The 19,207-nt window shown below is 41.7% G+C and overlaps 1 protein-coding gene across 2 annotated transcripts in view; it reads right to left on the reverse strand.

Moving 5' to 3' along the window:
- Window positions 1-6,777, reverse strand: part of LOC131240695 (protein CHROMATIN REMODELING 20) — a 103,104-nt gene extending 96,327 nt beyond the window's left edge. For both annotated transcript variants that reach the window (XM_058239109.1, XM_058239108.1), the window contains exons 1-2: window positions 6,618-6,777; window positions 4,950-5,421 (exon numbers count right to left, since the gene is read on the reverse strand). In XM_058239109.1, the coding sequence (XP_058095092.1) occupies window positions 4,950-5,375 (426 nt within the window). In that variant the 5' untranslated portion in view covers window positions 5,376-5,421; window positions 6,618-6,777. The remainder of the gene's footprint in view (window positions 1-4,949; window positions 5,422-6,617) is intronic.
- Between the last annotated feature and the right edge of the window lie 12,430 nt (window positions 6,778-19,207).

Below are 19,207 nucleotides of genomic sequence, written 5' to 3' on the forward strand. Positions count from 1 at the left end.
GTTCATCTATTGTAGTTTGTACCCAACCATGGATAGACAATATGCCAAAACTCACATGAGTCAGATGAGAATAGCCATTGATTGGATAATTGGTGCCAATGACTAGGATCATTCAATCAGCACATTTACACCCCATCCATGGTGGCCAGACTAATAGATAAAAGGTCCAGACCTAGAATATTTGTAGGGCGTATTCATTATTGAACTGTGGATAACTAAGATAATATCCATGGAATTGTTCCTCTCTCATAAGCTTTTATTTACTCGGAATTGCTTGACATTCTCCAAGACCATGACTATCCATATGCATGCACACAGCAACTACATACTACATATGCACTTCAATTTGAACCATCCAAAGTGTAGGCACCACTATGAATATCTTAACACGCAAAAATCATACTGAATGGTTGTTCCTAACTATCTTATTGATGCCCATAAGATGGGCGACTCCTCAATCCTCATATAACAGATGGGGTTAAATTATTTCGATACGTGAGGGTTTTTCTGGTATCTACCATCTGTAGTTAAGCCCATCACATAAACAGTTTAGGTTACTAAAAATGACCCAAATCCAATGGTTGCAGTCCCGCCATATCCAATTATAATAGGTCCAAATTTATTTTACCAAACCTCTTTGTTGAAAAGGAGAATGTTTGATCAAATTGCAGAAAGACTCTAAAAGGTAATATGCATATGATGCCGTATTTAGTAGGAATGGAAGTCTTTTGCCTCATGATAGCCTGCTCCAGTCCCCTTATAACTTTCAGGATTGGGTTAACCATATATTTCACATGTTCTAGTGTGTCAAAGGTTCAAGGGATGGCACACATATTAGAGATCCAAGACATTCATCAAGTAGGGTAAACCCCGAGCAGACCATAGACCAAAAATAAAAGTAAAAAATTTTAAAGGGCAACAAAAACTTTTATTGAAAAGAAGCCGATCCAACACAATAAACTATGAACAAAGCAAAAACCCTAAATTACAATCCTCTGAGGACTTTATACATGATGCCCATTCCATAACAAAAGATTTCACCCTTGAGAACACCTCCGCCTCCTAACTAAAAACATTTCGAAAGCATCTACTATTTCTTTCCCCCCAAATCGCCAACCATATGGCAACTAGAGCCAATCTCTTAAGTGCAATCTTTTTCCTCCCGATTCTCACATGCCAACTCGGGAGTCACTCCTCAACTAAGTCAAGCATTGCCCATGACATGACGAAGAAACTAATAAAATGACTCAACATCTCTCAAGCAAACTTACAGGGGATGAAAGCCTATTCTACAATGAAACTTACCAACTTTGTTTTTGAAACTCTGGTTTTCTACAAATACAAGAACAAGAATAGGTACTAGATCCATGTGACTTACTATTCAATTTGATTTGGTTGGGTCAGGTTAAGAGTTTTTAACCAGGCTTATGTTATGATTTTGACTTCATAAATTGACTTGGGTTGGGTATACCAAAGCAAAGGTGTATCATTAAATCTTTGATCATGGACAAGAAAAGGGGAAAAGGTCGTATATCATTCACAAGCGAAGATTAATGAAGAAGAATGGTACGTAACTGACGAGAAATTTCTATACCTGCCCAATTTCTAACGGATCAAAATACCCATTCGCTTCAGTATAAGTAGTAACTATCTGGTTTTCAACCATGAGAGGGGCTGATTGGATTTGATGGTTAACTGACTCTGCATCTGCCATCGCATCACACGCACATTGGGGAGCACCATAGCTCTTCTTTGAAGGTTGTCAATGGTGAGAGCTCTCTTCTTTCCAACCAGCCAACCAAATGCCACTACTTTCGGAGGGGCCCCATCATGCCACGCGTGGGAGGCACGAACACACTGCTCGTCCTTAAGCAGATTACGCAAACACCCATAGAATGACCGAACAAAGAAGCAACCCAATTGGTCTTTTATCCAAATCAACTTGTGCCACTCTTCTCTTACGGATACATACAATTGAAAATTGTCCAAAAGCATCATAAATTCCTCCACTTCCTCATCCAACATATCTATATGACAAGAAGGGGACTAAACTACATTGTTTCCAACAAAGGAGAAACATTCCGAAACCAAATTATTCTTTCCCAGGGATAGACACCATTCTTAGGAACACGACCTGAAGAGGAAAGTCTCTAGCCCACACATCCTCCCAAAAATTGATTGTCTCCCCATTACCTAAGCAGAAGCTAACCCCTGTTGTAATTTCCTGTTGATGCAACCAAATGGCCACACATGTCGATTGATTAAGATTTGAAGAAAAAAGCCTGCCATCTCATACGAGCACGCTCTGCACATGTGCACAAGAAAATGACCATTTTCCCTTTTTAGCTCATCTCTACTTTCCTTTTCTTTCAAATCTCTATATTCGAAAAGTCCCTCTTTTTTTCATATCTTTATATTAGGCAGGGGAATAATTTTATATTTTTCTTATTTAAGTATCTTTTTATTTAGACACTTTCCTAATTACAACGCTTTGTTATTTAGATGCTTTCCTATTTTCTTAGATTTTTAGATTTCATGGCTTTTATTATAGATTGTAAGGTTTGATTATAAATAAGGCACATGGCCTGTGGAATAAAACAAGTTGAATGAAATTTCTGATCTCTAATTCAAGACTAGAGGATTGTTGAGTTTGCTCATAGTCTTGCATTCGTGATCTCTAGCATTTGGCTAGAGGATTGTTGGATCTGTTCCTGCAATCTCTTTTTTTTTCTTATTAATCCATTTGCTTCCCCATTCGGGTTTGCATTAAATTGGTATCAGAGCAAGTTCTGCTCTTGGGAAACTAGAAAAAAAAAAAAAAGATGTCATGGATAGGAAGATGTTCTCACGTGTCATGCAATTATCCCTATTCGGACTCACATGCCTTTCCATATCCATCGCGCTATTCTTATCCGAGTTTCTTCGATGATCAAGATCACCATTCATATCACCTTGAGTCCCATTTTCATATGTGCATTATGGTGATTCCTTTAAACACCCCTCCCCACATGTCGGTTATCCAAAAGCATCCTATCACACGGAAATGTCAATGACACCTAAGAATGTTCAAAAGATGCGGAAGGAGAACTTGCATGAGGTCAAGAAGGAGCTTAAAGCATCCAGTGAAGATATTGCAAACGAATTCAAGGAACTCAAGAAGTTTGTGAGAACTTGCTTTGAGCCCTTAATTGAATAGGAAAAGCTTTATGGGCTTCAATATGTTTTATCTAGCATTCCAAGGAATGACGTGGTTATAAATAGTGTGGCAACAAATACTCCTTTGGATTGGTTGATGGATCAATGGTCAGATCAGAGGAAATTCAAGTAAAACCAAAAGATCAATTGATGGATGATCCAATTGAGGAGACTGAAGGTTTAACATATATGGACGATCCAATGGTTAAAGAGATGGATAGTGTTACAATCATAGTGGCAAACTCCATATTGGTCAATACAATAGTACCATCTCAACATCAATCAAGGTATGCAAATCGAAAGTGGATTATGACGAAGGAGCCACAATCGAGTCTAGAACATGGAGGAGCAACAAGAAGCAAAAGAAAAGATGGTTCCTGTTTGACCATCATATTATGCACCAGCTACCCATTAGGCGTGTAGGTCTCCACCATCAACTACCAGCAAAGCCGAAGAAGATGTGCTACAAATGAGGATCTTCAGAGGAGATTGACTACCAATTTAAACTCGAGGACAAGTTGTTTTCGAAGCTAGGTGAAATTGATGCAACCAAATGGCAACACATGCCAATTGATCAAGATTTGAAGAAAATGCCCGCATCTCACGCAAGCACGCTCCGCAAGTGTGCACAAGAAAATGCCCACTTTCCCTTTTTAGCTCATCTCTACTTTCATTTTCTTTCAAATCTCTATATCAGGAAATTCTCTATTTCTTTCATATCTTTATATTAGGCAAGGGAATAATTTTAGATTTTTTTTATTTAGGCATTTTCTTAATTACAATGCTTTGTTATTTAGGTATTTTCCTATTTTCTCATATTTTTAGATTTCATGGCTTTTATTATAGATTGCAAGGTTTGATTATAAATAAGGCCTATGGCCTATAGAATAAAGCAAGTTGAATGAACTTCTCTCTTATGAAATTTTCTTATTCTCTACAGTATTTGTTGAAGGGGGGGGGAAGTGATCTCTAGTTCAAGACTAGAGGACTGTCACAATCTTGCATTCATGATCTCTAGCATTTGGCTAGAGGATTGTTGGGTCTTTTCCTGCGATCTCTTTCTTTTCTTATTAATCCATTTGCTTCCCCATTCGGGTTTGTATCATCTGCCTTCCTAACACTCGTACTACCTTGTAATGACCTCTCGCCACCATAGACCAAAAATAATGTTGGTCCACTAATCAGGTAAATCAAACTTGTATAAGAAAAATGGGCCATAAGAAAAAAAAAAAAAAGTCCAATAGTCCATATTCAATGCACATGTTTGGCTCACTTGATGAGTGTGATGCCTTGATTTTTTTGTTATACTTAGCATGTTGAAAGCGCACCCTAATTGATTAATGGTCCAGATCTCTGACATATGTTGTATCCACACGGACCTAACACATGTTCCGCCCCCCTCAAATCACATCTGCCTCTTAGTGCAAAAACACATCCACCTCTTAGTGCAAAAACACATCCACCTCTTAGTGTAAAAACACGTCTTAGAAACATCTCAAGGTATCCATTCCAATAATTATTGTCAAAAAGCAAGGATCTCACCAAACATATTTAAGCTAAGTAATTGTACTTTTAGCAAATTTAAAAAAAAAAAAACACACACACACACACTTAAGATAGCAAATCCAAACAGGCCCTAGGGAAGTATCAAATTGCGAGACTCTCTCTCTCTCTCTCTCTCTCTCTCTCTCTCTCTCTCTCTCTCTCTCTCTCTCTCTCTCTCTCTTGCTGGAGAGGGAGGGGGGGGGACTTACCTCAACAATGGTTTCGTGATCATTATCAAATGTATACGGTTCTTCACCATCAGAGTCATCAATAAATGAATCATCAGAATCATTTTCCTCAGCTTCTAGTTCTGTATCTTCCACTTCTTTATGTTGCCCTTCAATGTCAGTCAAATTTGGATCCTCTTCCAATTCAGCATGTTCAACTTCTTTCCCCTGTCCTTCCATTTCAGTGGTATTTAAAACATCTTCTACCTCCTTCGGCTGTCCTTTTATCTCAGCCATGTTTGAAGCATCTTCAACTTTGGCTTCTTCCATTTCCTCCTGTTCTTCCATTCTATTCACATGTGAAGCATCTTCCTCCTCCTCCGGTCGTCCTTCCATTTTAGTCACATTTGAGGCATCTTCCACTTCGGACTCTTCTGCTTCCTTCAGCTGTCTGTCCATTTCAGTCATGTTGAAATTTCATTGGTCTAAAATATTCCTGCAAAATGATAATAGCCTGCCAACAGATGTAACTGTATCAGCAACTTGATGAAGACCTAAATCATGTTGTTTAATATACTTCATCAACAGAAAAAATATCAAAGAACATGGAAGCATGCGAAGGATGCCATCTTGTACTCAACAGCAGAACTGAATGGATCTTCAAACTAACCACAAACACAACCTAAAGTTATGGACACCTTTTTTTCAATTTTGGAACAGTAATATGAGCTGCACTTTAATTGCAAATCTCAAAAGAAGAGAGATAGCGTGTGTGTGTGTGACAAGCAAAACGCCTGTGGCTGCTTAAAATGAAAGAACCCCTCAAATTTTCAAATTCCAAAATAGAAACATGTTAGCCACTACACACGTGTGTGTGTGTTAGCAAGACAAAGAATAGGAAACCTAACCCAAACGCGACACACCAATCACCTAACCTGTTTGTGTTATCTGATATAACTGAGTCCAGACTGCCTCCGGTGTGTCCACAACAGGCACATACCCACAATCACATTCCTGCCCGAAAAATTGGCGGACCTTTTCCCAATCAATGCTGCCCATTCATAATAAAGGTTTACACCGTACATTTGCAGATTGCTGATTGGGTGGTTCCCATCATCAAAATAAATGAAAATTTCTTCTCCAAGTGATGCATGGTGAGGACCACCCAGTTGAAGGTCTAGATTGGGGACATGGGTCCACATGTCCAGTTAGTCCGCAGCATACCAGAAAAGGAAATTTGTGCATTTACCCAATGCAGAACGTCCATACTGCCAATACTAACCAGAAACTTAAAAAATATACATTATGTTACATGCCTAACACTTTAATTCCACGTGCAAATGCCATACTACATCATGCCCGATTGTCCTTTACACGATTAGGTGAAACAAGTCCAGACAAACCAAATTTCAGAGTCCAACTCCGACCAAATTTCGTTCAATTCACTCGAATTCAACTCCGAATACCGAATTCTAACTCCGAATATCGAATTCCTTATCCTCTTTGCCCTAAACTTCTAAGCATTGCTGCATGCACCCATTCTTATCAACAAGGAGGAATCCTATCAGATCGAGGAAACCTCAATCTCAAACGCAGAAAAATCGAGAAAAAAAGAGAGACCAAACGACTAGAAGACAACGAATCGTGATTAGAATTGCAGTAGATGAGACGAAATCAACGAAGAAAGATTGGGAAAGGATTGAGACTTACCTGCAGATTCTCTTTTTTACCCTTTAGGGTTTGAAAAGAGGGGAGGAGCGAAACGATGGCTGCAGACGGAAGAGAAAAATCGGCTCTTGCGTTTGGCGAGAGATTACTTGTCAAATGAAGGGCAAAAGAACGGAAAGGGAAAAGGGATTTCGACAGTATTTATAGTATTTGGACCGCGGGGGTTTTAATTTTTCAGCAGGGCGTTGAAGGGTATTTTCGGCATCTGAGTGTTTTAGGTTTAGTTCGTTTTTTAGCTGGTGAGGATTTATACTATACATGGCCCGCGTATCTTCACCCTATACACAGGTTCTCAGATTTGACAAAATGGGGCCCACATTCAGGTGATTTGAACTGTTCTCTATTTATTTTCACCGTAGATGTAGCATGGCCCAGAATTATCCGAAACTGGAAGATTCCAGCTATGAATATTATGAGTTTTTTGGGTTGAATGTGGACATCTGTACTGTATCTTTTTTCATCCGTATATCAGTGGACAAAAAATCGAAAGGTTAACGTCGTACCATGAAGAAAGATTTTAGATTGATGGTCTATCCACCCTGGGTCCCAACATCCCCATGGTCTAGATTAGTGTGGTGGGCCCCACTTGTCGGAGTTTAAAACTCGTGAATAATGTGAAAATGCCGCCTATATACAGTATAATTCGTTGGAGCTACTTAAGATATGACAGCGAGATATTGGGGTGCGTAAGAGTGCCGAGGCGATTCTCGCGAGGAGAGATTGAAGAGGTAATTGGCGCACGCGTGACGACGTTCGATACATGTGCGGGATTCCATCCACTCATCAGATGAGAGATGATGTGAGAACTCCGTGGACCAAAATTTTAGAAGATTAGTCATGAGGTGGACCATATGTGCATGCTGACAATCCCAGCGGATTCGATCAGGTCTGGGTAACACCGAGTTTGGATCTGCTTCATTTTTTGGGACCATACCCTAAAAATGAAACCGAGTATGGATCTGCACCGCATCGTAAAGGTGGGATCCACTATGATATATGTGTTATATCCACCGTCTATCTGTTTTCTGAGATTATTTTAAAGTATGGGTCTAAAAAATGAAGTAGATGTAAAGATTAAGGGAGCACACCACAGAAAACAGCGGGGAATGAACGCCTTCCCTTCATCCCGGCCTTTGTAACCTTATTAACGGACTGGGTGGAAAATAAACACCATGGTGAGCCCTGGGAAGGTTTCAACAGTGGGCATCATTTTTCCCATTTCTATTTGTGGTGTGGTTTACTTGAATTTTTTATCTGCCTTATTGTTTTAACCATTGCTCTAGAATGATCTCGTAAAATGGATGAACGGTGTGGATATAACACATACATCACGGTGGGGCTCAAAGAACCTGGTGACGTCACCACACCAAGGCAGGTGGTGCGTCGCACACCTCGCAATCCGCTTCGGTATTCTTTCTTTCTACCGTCCATTATTCTCTTATAGGTCTGTGGCCCACGTGATAAGTGGACCAGCTCAATTTAATATCAGGGCGTCTTCACGGTGCTGCCTTATTAACGGTATGGATCAATTGCTCCTCCCCTGCATGTCTCAGCAAACCAACCGGTGAGGTAGATCGGGACCACTCATCTGACGATGATAACCAAAAGATCACTCGAAGAACCTACACCTTCAATCAATGGCCTATGAACAAACGGCTAAGGAGAAACACGACAACGATCCACAAGCATTGGTAAAAGGCTTGAATAATATAGCGTTGAGATTTACCAATCTGATAGATTTACATATCTTAAGCTATTCAAGGTGGACCACATCCGATCAACGCCTTGGATCTCCAATTCATGGACGCAAGTCAAATGATCCCAGAGGTACAGCACCCTGTGCGTTTCTGGATGCGCGTGAGCGGTCAAGGTTTTCAGATAGTCTCACGAAAATGCCCGTGTTTTACCAAAAAATGACAGAAGAGAACTGCTCTTTGCCCTTCCCATGCGAGTAAATTACCATCGAGTGCCAAGGGACAAGATCGTCCGATCAGAGTATTTTTGGTCTACACTCCAACCGTAACGGGGCCCACCAGTTCTACCGTCCCGATGCACAAACACGTGAGCAACGCGTGGTGTGTTGTTAACGCTACCTCGCATCTAGCGATTTCATGAACGCGGACTGCGTACCGAGTAACTCAGCACCCAGCCGAGTAAACTCTGTGGGCCCATCATGATATATGCATCTTATCCACACCGTCCATCCGTTTTATCCAGCTCATTGTAGGGCATGATTCCAGAATTGAAGCATAGCCTAATCTCAAGTAGACCGCAAGAAATAGTGGGAATTGGACGGCTACAATTGAAAACTTCTTGTGGGCCAAAGAAGTATTGGATATAGCTGATATTTATGTTTTCCCTTCATCCATGTCTGTATGACCTTCTGAATAGGTTGGATGACAAATAAACATCATTGTGGGGCCTGTTAAAGTTTCAACGGTGGACATCATTATCCCCACTCTTTCCTATAACGTGGTCCACTTTAGATTTGGATGTATTTTAATTTTGGTTTCATGCTCTAAAATGATCTGATAAAAATGATGGACGGCATGGATAATATAAATACGACACCGTGGACCCCACAGAGTTTACTCAGTCCGTGATCCGCGCTCGGAATTCATGCCATGGGACCGCGACTACGTATATGTGTGCGAGAGATGTTGAAGATCATTTACCGGATCCTCGCATTGCACCTTTGCACTCTCGGTTCTTTTTACTTACGGGTGATCTATACCATTGGCATGCTACGTCTCACCGTAGATGGGCCATGCCCCACAAATCTCCTTGATCAGACAATCGTAGCCTTTTATTCTGTGGCCAGCGGATAGGCGGATGAGTAGATAGATATAATTCTTTCCGCCTTCTTATACTGCAGCCTTATATGCGGGCCGAATTGGGTCCACGTCTGATCATTCTAGACTGATGGTTGGACTATGGACTGCACACGGCCCATTTTCGTCCTGATCACACGATCGCATCCATTCAAATAAGTGCGTGAAAAATGGACGGTAGGACCACTTTTACTCAAGCCGGTCATCTTGCATGACCTTAATCTGATGACCGATTAACTAATCATGCTTAATCGATCCAATGGTCTTTGTTGATCATGAGTGGCCCATCTGACCACGCACTAATTCACGTCGTAATAAGGCGTGATGTATTCGAGGGCTGCCAACTCATCCCACTTGGATGTGACTCTACCAAAGTTGATCGAGCCTAATCTGGTCCGGCACTGCGAATCAACATTGAAAACATGCATGATTTGACCCCGACTGGCCCGAGACATTACTCAAGTTAGGGCTGTGTTCAGCACCTTTTTCTGTTTGGATTTTGTGGTGACGTGCAGTGCTAGCACGAGTAGAGGTGCACACGAGTCAAACTGAGAGCTCGACCCGGCTTGGCCACTAGCTAATCCAACTCGAACTCAGCTTGGCTCAATCCTTGAGCCTAAGTGGCCAGCTCGGCTTGATTCGGCCAACACCTCGAGCCAATTTGAGCCAAAATCGAGCATTTTCTTAAACACATGGAGTGCACTTTCAATTTCTTACCATATGTAAAACAGCATAGTAGCTGTTTAAAGGTATTTAAATAAATACCTTGTAAGCAACATTAAGATTAATAAAAAAAGAGCATTTGTTTCATATACATACCTTCCTTGCCACCTGCCGGCACTTCGTTAAGTCATTTCATCAAACACTTGGTGAGCAACATCAATATTAAAGTAATCGAGTCACCGAACTGGTTCGATTCGAGTTGGGGTTCGATCCGAGTCGAGTCGAGCTCGATCAAGCTTGAACTCGATTCAAAATTTTTTCTAGCCCAAACTTAGTTTTGAACCGAATCGAATCGAGCGCTTTCGAGTCAAGCCAAGCGAGCTAACTCGATTCGTATACAGCCTCATCGAGCGGGTCTATTGGAACTAACTGTGTTACTTGATTCTAACTGAACAGCTTGACCCCACACGTCAATATAGGTGGATACGATAATTGCGATCGTATATGACAAAGATCTAGGCAGATTAACCACTTATTTAACCACTAGCAAATTGGTATAAGGAATGATCAGGTAATAGTCAGATGGTGAGGTTCTTCTTCCGAAGGTGGGTTCAACTTTACCTTTCGTAACTAAAGGACTTCTTATACCCAGCTGTCGTCAAAAAATAAATAAATGCCTACCGTCGATCGATATGTGATTGCAATGAGGCTCCATCAATCAAGATGCGATTGCAGTGAGGATTTCTGAATAAATAATTGCTTGTATAAAGTACTGGATAAAGTCCATCATGTGAGTGTAGACTTGGATTATAGTTAATCAATTAAGGCTAAGAGAATACTGCTATTGAATATGATAGAGCTAATGCTGAAAGATTATGGTAAGATAAGATAAAATAAATTTGACTTAATTTGTAGGGTTGGTGTGAGAGCTATTACTTTGTGGATTTCATCTATTATTTATAGACTTATCTACTACACAAATATTCTATATTTATTCATCCTATTTACTTTAATCGTTATGATAGTTGAATCATTACCACTTCGGTTTTTCAGATTCTTCTAACTCTTTGTATTTTTCTAACTATTCCACTTCTTTGGACTGCTTCTCGCTTTTTGGACTTCTTGGCCACAACCGCGCATCAGATGACGTGTATTATCTAGCTCAATAACAATTATACTTTTGTAAAAAAATGTTATAAACATCTTTAAATATCGTTCTGCATGTTATATTGTAACGCCCCGAAATTCGAGGACCGAGTAGCAACTCAGTTCCCGAATTCCCAAGTGCCACATGTGTAATGATGAGTCATGAATACAAACGGTTAGCAGGTATTAGCAAACAATGATGAATTAAGCTAAGCATGTTTAATATTAATTATGAAAATGAAATTCAAGTGCCACTAAACCAGATAAAGTTCTGTCACAAATCCATAGTAATCATAAATAGACCTGATAATTCAAGTATCATCACCCAGGGATCTAGTCCCATATGCATGTCACACCTAAAAATGATCCGGGCTCTGGCCCAGTCTCGTTGTCATCCACCTTGCTAACAAGGTCCGCCAAACTCCTGGTAGTACGCTCGCTCCTCATCGTCGCCAGCACCGATATCGTCCAATGCATGCTGCTTCAGGGTACCTGCATCTATATCGAAGTCTGGTTGGGGTTTTAGAACACCGTCCCAGAGTGAGAGTGAGTGATCAACTCAATGGTACCATTAGCAATAGACACATAAATTATCATGTATAGAATACATTTAATAAACAGCAAGTAACATAGAACCATAGATATTGTTGTTAGTGCAAATGCATGGTTATGATATGATACATGCTCCTCACCCACTAACCCTGCCTCAAGCGACGACATCTCACGTTCGCAATGAACAACACTCCCTCAATTGCGACCTCAACTGCATAATCGCCAACAATAATAATGCAATGTTATAGCGCATATTAGCCTGGTTGATTAATTAAGTTCATTCATCTAACAGGTTGAGAAAACTGAAATACCTTAATGGAGTTATTGCCCTAACCCGATCGCGCGGCTCAGGGGCCGTGGTCATATAACTCTCGCGACCCTTAACCCTATGAAGGGGTCGTCAATCCCGGAAAGAATTATAATCACAGACGGAAGCAATTGATACTTAAATGTAGAGCTGGGCATCAGTCCGGATTGGATCGGATTGGATCCAACTCGATCTGAACCGAAATCTCAATGGCTTGATCCGAATTCGATCCGATCCGGGACCGAGTCTGGGTCACCTAACTCGGGCCAATCCGATGCATGGTTGGGCTAACTCGAACTGAGTCCGACTTGGTTAGGGAAACCGAGTCGGATCGGGTTGGGTATGATTCGGACAACATGAATTTAATCTAACTCATTCATATGGAGTGGTCCACTTTAGCCTTTAATATACCTTATTTTTGTGCTTAATGCCTAAAATGATATGTCAAAATGGTTGAACGGCTTAGCTAGAACATATATATCAAGGTGGGCCCCACATAGCTCTGATGAACTTTCCATCCATGGTATCAATGTTTTTATTGTACTATGAATCGTGCACTGCACGAAATCACAATATCTTGCTTTTCACGAGCACAAAGGTGACTTTTGGATTTACGTTACCGAGTTCTGTGGGCCTGAATATGGGGCATGTGTTATATCCAAACCATCCATCCATTTGGCGAGCTCGTCTTAAGGCTTGAGACGAAAAATAAGACAAATCTAACTATCAAGTGGACCACACGAATTGTTTAATGGTAAAAATTATTCTCTGCTGCTATTTGTGGTGTGGTCCAGATGATCTTTGAATATTATTCATTTTTTGAACAATGCTATATAATGGTCTCTAAAAATATATGAACGGTGTAGATATAATAAATAAATCACTATGGGGCCTATATAACTTTGATCTCCTTTGAACCATTCGTACAACTCGGAGCTCGAGGTGCACCCAGAGCTCAAGGAGCACCAGACGACGCTACTCCCCTTGCCACCAACCAATGGTCGGTGGTCAATGCTCTGTGGGCCCCACCATGATGTATGTGTTCCATCCATTCCCTACATATATTTTTACATGTCATTTTATATTATGAGGGAAAAAATGAGTATATCGAAATCTCAAGTGGACCACATTATATAGGAAACAGTGTTGAATGAACGTTGACTATTAAAAACGTTTTGGAGGCCATAAAAGTTTTTGATCAAGCTGATATTTATTTTTTCCCTTCATCTGGGTCCTTATGACCTAATCAATGGATTAGATGTCAAATAAATAGTATAGTGGGCCTTAGGAGGATTATAAATTTATAATGATGGATATCCAACCATTATTGTTTTCCTGTAGTGTGGTCCACCTGAGACTTACATCCTTATCATTTTTTGTATAAAGCACTAAAATGATATGTAAAATGGATGAACGGAATGGATGAAACACATACATCATTCTGGAGCCATATAACTTTGATCTCCTTTGAACCGTTCGTGCAACTCGCAGCTCGAGGAGCGTTAGTGCTAGTCTTGGCACGACACGTACCTACAGCTATGCACATAGCCAGCTACATAGCTGTCTACATGGCTGTGTGCGGCACACCAACAAATTCTCTTCCATCTGTAGACAATAAACTCTGTTGGGGCCCACCTTGAATGCATGTAGTTTATCCACGCCGTCCATTCGTTTTTACAGATCACTTTAGTGGTTGAACCCAAAATTGATGCATATCCAAAGCTCAAGTGGACCATACCATGAGAAAAAGTAGATATATCAATAAGAACTACTCCGGATTGAATATGATCGAATCGGTCCGGATCCATTCTGTAACGTCATAAAAATCGAGGGTCGAGCATAGGCCCAACTCCTGAGTTCCAACACATCACTTATGCAACATAGATAATGATGATTAAATGTTGTCCGTATTAGTGCATTAAACATGAATAGGATTATACCAAGACAACATATCATACTCCAAAGACAAGTGAGTTTTATAAGCAGAAGACTGTAATACATATATAAGATATATGAACTGTTGTGAGACCCAACCCGAATTCGCATGTATGCATGTATGTGTGTGAGTATGCATTTCGTTCATTTTGGTCCCGCGGTCTTACCAGTCGAATTTCAGCGACCCGCGGCCTTTGGATAGTGTTTGTGGTTACCCTTGAGTTCAGTCATGTAAACCCGACTCGAGTTGACCCAAGACCTGTGCCATTGTGTCCACCTCATCGCCATGATTCCGACGCCGCATCCCGTGCGTTAATCCAATATGTACATCTCAAGTTACAATCATTGATCGATATGGGTCATTAATTGCATGATTGGTGGACCCCTCCATGGGTTGCACATTTTCCCATGCCATCATTTCACCCTAGGCTGAGATTTCTAGAAAGGCTATTACCCTAAGCCTTGTTAATATTACCATAGGCCACCATCATTGCCTAGGAGAGAGAGAGCTCATCATTACAAGTCTTAAAAGTCTCTCTCTCTCTTTCCCTCTCATTTCTTTCTCTCTCTTCTCTTCTTCCCTAACAACTTCCCTTCCATCTTCCTCTCTTCTCTAGCCCCTTCTCCCTCAAATCCCCTCCCATCAAACCTTCAATAATCCATCTCACCCATTGAAACATGTCCCTTGGAGCATGAAGAGTAGATTGATGTAACTTTGGAGTAGGATCGATTAAGGTGGGTGCTCTTCTTGGCTTCATCTCTCTTTCTTCTTCTTTCCTTTCTTCCCTTTCTTTTTCTACATACATGGGAGCATGTAGGGCCCACCAATCCATAGTGGAGACCCTATATGGTTCCTAGGATGAAGGCCAAGGGCCTAGATCCTTCACAATCCATTTCATGATGGGTCATTTTTCATAGACCCACTATGATGATTTCCTCTTAATCCTTGCATCACATGGGCCACCCAGGCCTTTGCATGCATGTAGGGAAGGAATCCCTACCATCTAGCAACTTATTTTGATGTATCTTGGTTTGCATGTAAGTGTATGCTATAGAGATGGTGTAGATTTGTGTGTGTATGGTCCATTAGTGACGGGACCTCCCACCTATGGCCGATCTTGCTCCTTCTCCCCCTCCCTTCCCTTGTCTACTTCTGTATATTTTCTGATGATATGTGGCCCACCAAAGTAGGTCAGCAACATGCCGGGCCCCCAGCAAGGTGGGACGTCCAGGCCCACCTTGATCGGACGTCCAGGCCCAATCATGCATACATGGTCTGGATGGCCTCTAAAATGGATTTTTATAAAGACTTGAGAGCTCTAATGGGTCTGAAATTTTGTGAACCTATCAAGGTGGACCCCACATGAGGAAACAGGGTTATGCACCCCTTGATTTATTTGCATGGGCTGAAATATGGACAGCCTATGTTGCTGTCCAGATTTCAGGCCCAGTTGGAGCATGTATTTTGAGTTACCGTTTAGACCTATTTGCAGGCCTTTTTATCCCAAATTTCTTTAGGAGTTTTGTAGTGTGTGGACCCCACTTTGATGTGGTATGGGGCCCATACCCTACCTCCCATGATTGAGGCCCATGGGTTGGGCCAAAGATGGCTAACTGCCCAAAAATTTCTGGACAATTCAGCAATACAGTATGGAGGAAAACACTATATGTACCTGATTTTTTGGAAGAAGTGGGTCACTCCAGTGGACCCCACTTATTTTTCAGATGTAGGGCCACCTTTTTTCCCAATTTTCCAAGGGTTTAGGTGGGTCCAGGCACACCCCATGTGGTCCCAAACATAGGGATAGATACAATTCCAGCAACAATTCACCCTGGACAGGTTGGAATTCCGAAATGTATTAAAATACTTTTAGGTATCTAAAAATTATGAAAATTTACAAGGAGGTAATCTACTCATGGTAGGACCCACCTACAAAGTTTTGGGGCTAATGGACACCTGTACACACCATGGTGGTGGCTGGACCGGCCCATTACAATATGGTGTCCAGATCAGTCCGATTTTTAGGACAGATTGATTTCTTTAAATAAATTAAAATATTTATATATGTCTAAAAATTCTGAAATTTTGTAGATCTGTGGTCCACCTATTCTAGGACCCACTTACCAAATTTTAGGGCCAATGGACCCCTGTGCACACCGTGGTGAGGGCCGGACTGGCCCACCATGTTGGGACGTCCAAGTCTGTCCGATTTTCTGGACAGTCTGTTTCATTTAAATAAATTAAAATATTTCTAAGTGACCAAAAATTTTAAAATTTTATGGGGGTGTGGGTCACCTATGGAAGTATCACTCTGTAAAATTTCAAATCCAAAATACATTTAAGTTGCCCGTGGTACGGCTGGAAGTGGTCTACTAGGCAGGGACGCCCAGGCTGGGTCGTCTAGCCTGCTTCGTAGGCCCACCTTGATATGTTGTATATCCCACCACTCATCCATGTGGGGTCCTTAGGGGATTGATCATCCTTCCCCCCTTTTTATTTAATTGGGGCCTATTGGGTGAATTTTTAGGCCATACACCCCAGGCCCATAGGGCTACTTACACATGGGACATCCCCGCCTTAGGCTACTACTGGGCCTGCATTCCAACGGCCTGGCCCATTTGATATATGTATTGTATATCCTCTCTCATCTGGTGGGGCCCACAGTGATGTGTGTGAGCCATCAGGAATTAATTATACTAAGAAATACTTCTATTGTTGAACTCCAACCAACCCAGAAATTTGGGTGGGCTGGAATTTGGCACTGAGCCCAATAATTGTTGCTTATAGATGTTCTTTGGGACAATATAGCCTACTAAATTTGAGGAAGATTTAAGTCAGTATCTTACCATCTTAACTTTATATTTTTTTGGGCTTAATTAGTATATGATTAAAGGCCCATCCCAAATGGGATTCTTCTTGGGCTAGTCTCTTAGTTAAGTATGGGCCTTATAGCCTTGGTTGGGCTAGAACTTTTGATAGGCCCATTGAACCCTTGGGTCCTATATTTACCATGTAATTGTGATGGGCCTTATGGGCCAAATACTCAAGTAGTTGGGCCCTTGTTTGCCCACTATAATAAATCCATACTTGGGCCGAGATGTGAGGCCCAACTTGTGTTAAAATTTAAGGATTTCCCATATGTTGGGATAATGGGTTACCCATTAGGCCCACCACAATGAGTGAACCTATGACCCTTATGGTTAGGCCCTAACCTTGCTTAAGGGCCCACCAGGTTGCCTTTGTTTTGGGCTTAGTGCATGGCCCACTAGGCCATGGATTGATTGTGCTTTGGACCTTTCTTTGCATACATAGCAGGCTATCTTTTGGGACCCAGTTGAGGTTTGATGTCCTCCTTGGTGGCCCTAAGGTAGGCCCATAGAGGCCCTTATAGGTGGTTAAAGGCCCACCTTGGGCCTGGCTAGGACCATTCCTCCTTAGGATTTTGACTCTCTTAGTTTGTGGGTCATCCCAAAGTACTGGGCTCCTACTAGAGGACTTCTCTTCTTCTTAGAATACCTGTCTATGTGCCTAGATCTTGACCCTCCTTGGGACGGACGATTCCGTATTCCACAGGTAGCACACTTACATCGTTACGACCCATATGCATCATCTGTATGAATTGATTGCATTGTATGATGGTTATTGAATGATGAAGTTTCTCCCCTCATGCACATTGAGTGCCTGAAACTTGTGCATGATCTGTGTGTGCGACTCATGCATTGGCATCGCATTTCATGATGATACCGCTCTTGCTTCATCAGGGCCTTGCCTCCACGGGGACATTTGTGGATGGTCGCATGTGTGGACACTGAAAATATTACTTGAGCATACCGGGTGCATAGGATGCCCATGGGTGAGATTTCCAAAACTTCCATGGTACTAAGGATCTGCTCCAACGCCGTGACCGAGTAGAAACTATGAGTGCACGAGGGTCTTATACCATTAGGCCGCGACTCTCACTATCATGTAGTCAGTTGGATAGGGGTATGGGCTTACCTACCTGGTGTGAGGAGGCATTGCTAGGCTGAGTCTGACCATCTCGTAAATGGGTCCGCTACCTTCAGGCCTTGTTGGTAATTGGCTATCCACAGGCGGGTAGTGAGGTCTCTTGCGCTCGTTTGACTGTGCAGGGTCTATAGAGTGGCAGTCATTGAGAAGTGTAATGGACCCCGGTGATTTTCTTATAATTGAAAATATACTTGACATATGGTTTGGTTATGAGAACTGACATTACTTACATCGCATTAGCATTGACTGTGCAAGCCCCTTCATGCATTGTCTTGGTATGGCTCCCAGTACTCATTACATGGTATTCATGATAAGCCTTGGTAAAGATAGTGATATCCTCATTGAGCATGTTTCCCTTCTTGCATCTCTTATTATTCTTCTATGCACCATTGACACACACTTACACCACCCTTTAAGCTTTTATAAGTTTATGCACGATTGATGCGTGCAGGAGACTCTAGGCAGACGTTGTAGCAGTAGATCGTGGAGTAGAGCTGAGCATTTGAGGACTCCAGTGTTGCTGATTCCTCTCTCTTTCCTTATTACCTTATATATGTTCTTTTGAACCTGATGTAAACTTGTAAAAGTTCAAATTCTTAGTAGATTTCGTAATGTATGCCCTTTGTTATTCTCAGATGTACTTATTGTGATCTTGGGTATGCTCATATTGGAAAGTGATTATACTATTATAGAAATCATCCCTATAGGATCCCAGGATCGAAACCTGCCTCAGGAGCCGAGTATGGGGTACTACGGAGGCTATTGTGGCCAGAACCGGCCATCGGGTTCCTTGTGAGTCCAGTTACCGAGTCTGGGGCGTGACAACTATAGTAGGTCTCTGAAGTGTGATCATGTTATCAGGTAAAATATATACATGTATACTCCCAAAATGTACAAAATAAATATACATGTGTGCTCTAAAATACAGAATAACAGTGTAAGGGCATCTAGCTAGTGTCCCTGTAGCCCCGACGATTAGGACACAGTTCATATGAACCCGCCCAATAACTGCATGTAGGAGAATGCCTCCTCGTCATCCTCGAAGTCTGGCTTCGCCTCGTAGGCATCGCTACCACTTACGGCTAAGACAGAGTCTGGTTGGTGTGCACAACACCATCCCAGAACGTAG

The sequence above is a fragment of the Magnolia sinica genome, chromosome 3, assembly GCF_029962835.1.
Source record: "Magnolia sinica isolate HGM2019 chromosome 3, MsV1, whole genome shotgun sequence".
NCBI lineage: Eukaryota > Viridiplantae > Streptophyta > Magnoliopsida > Magnoliales > Magnoliaceae > Magnolia > Magnolia sinica.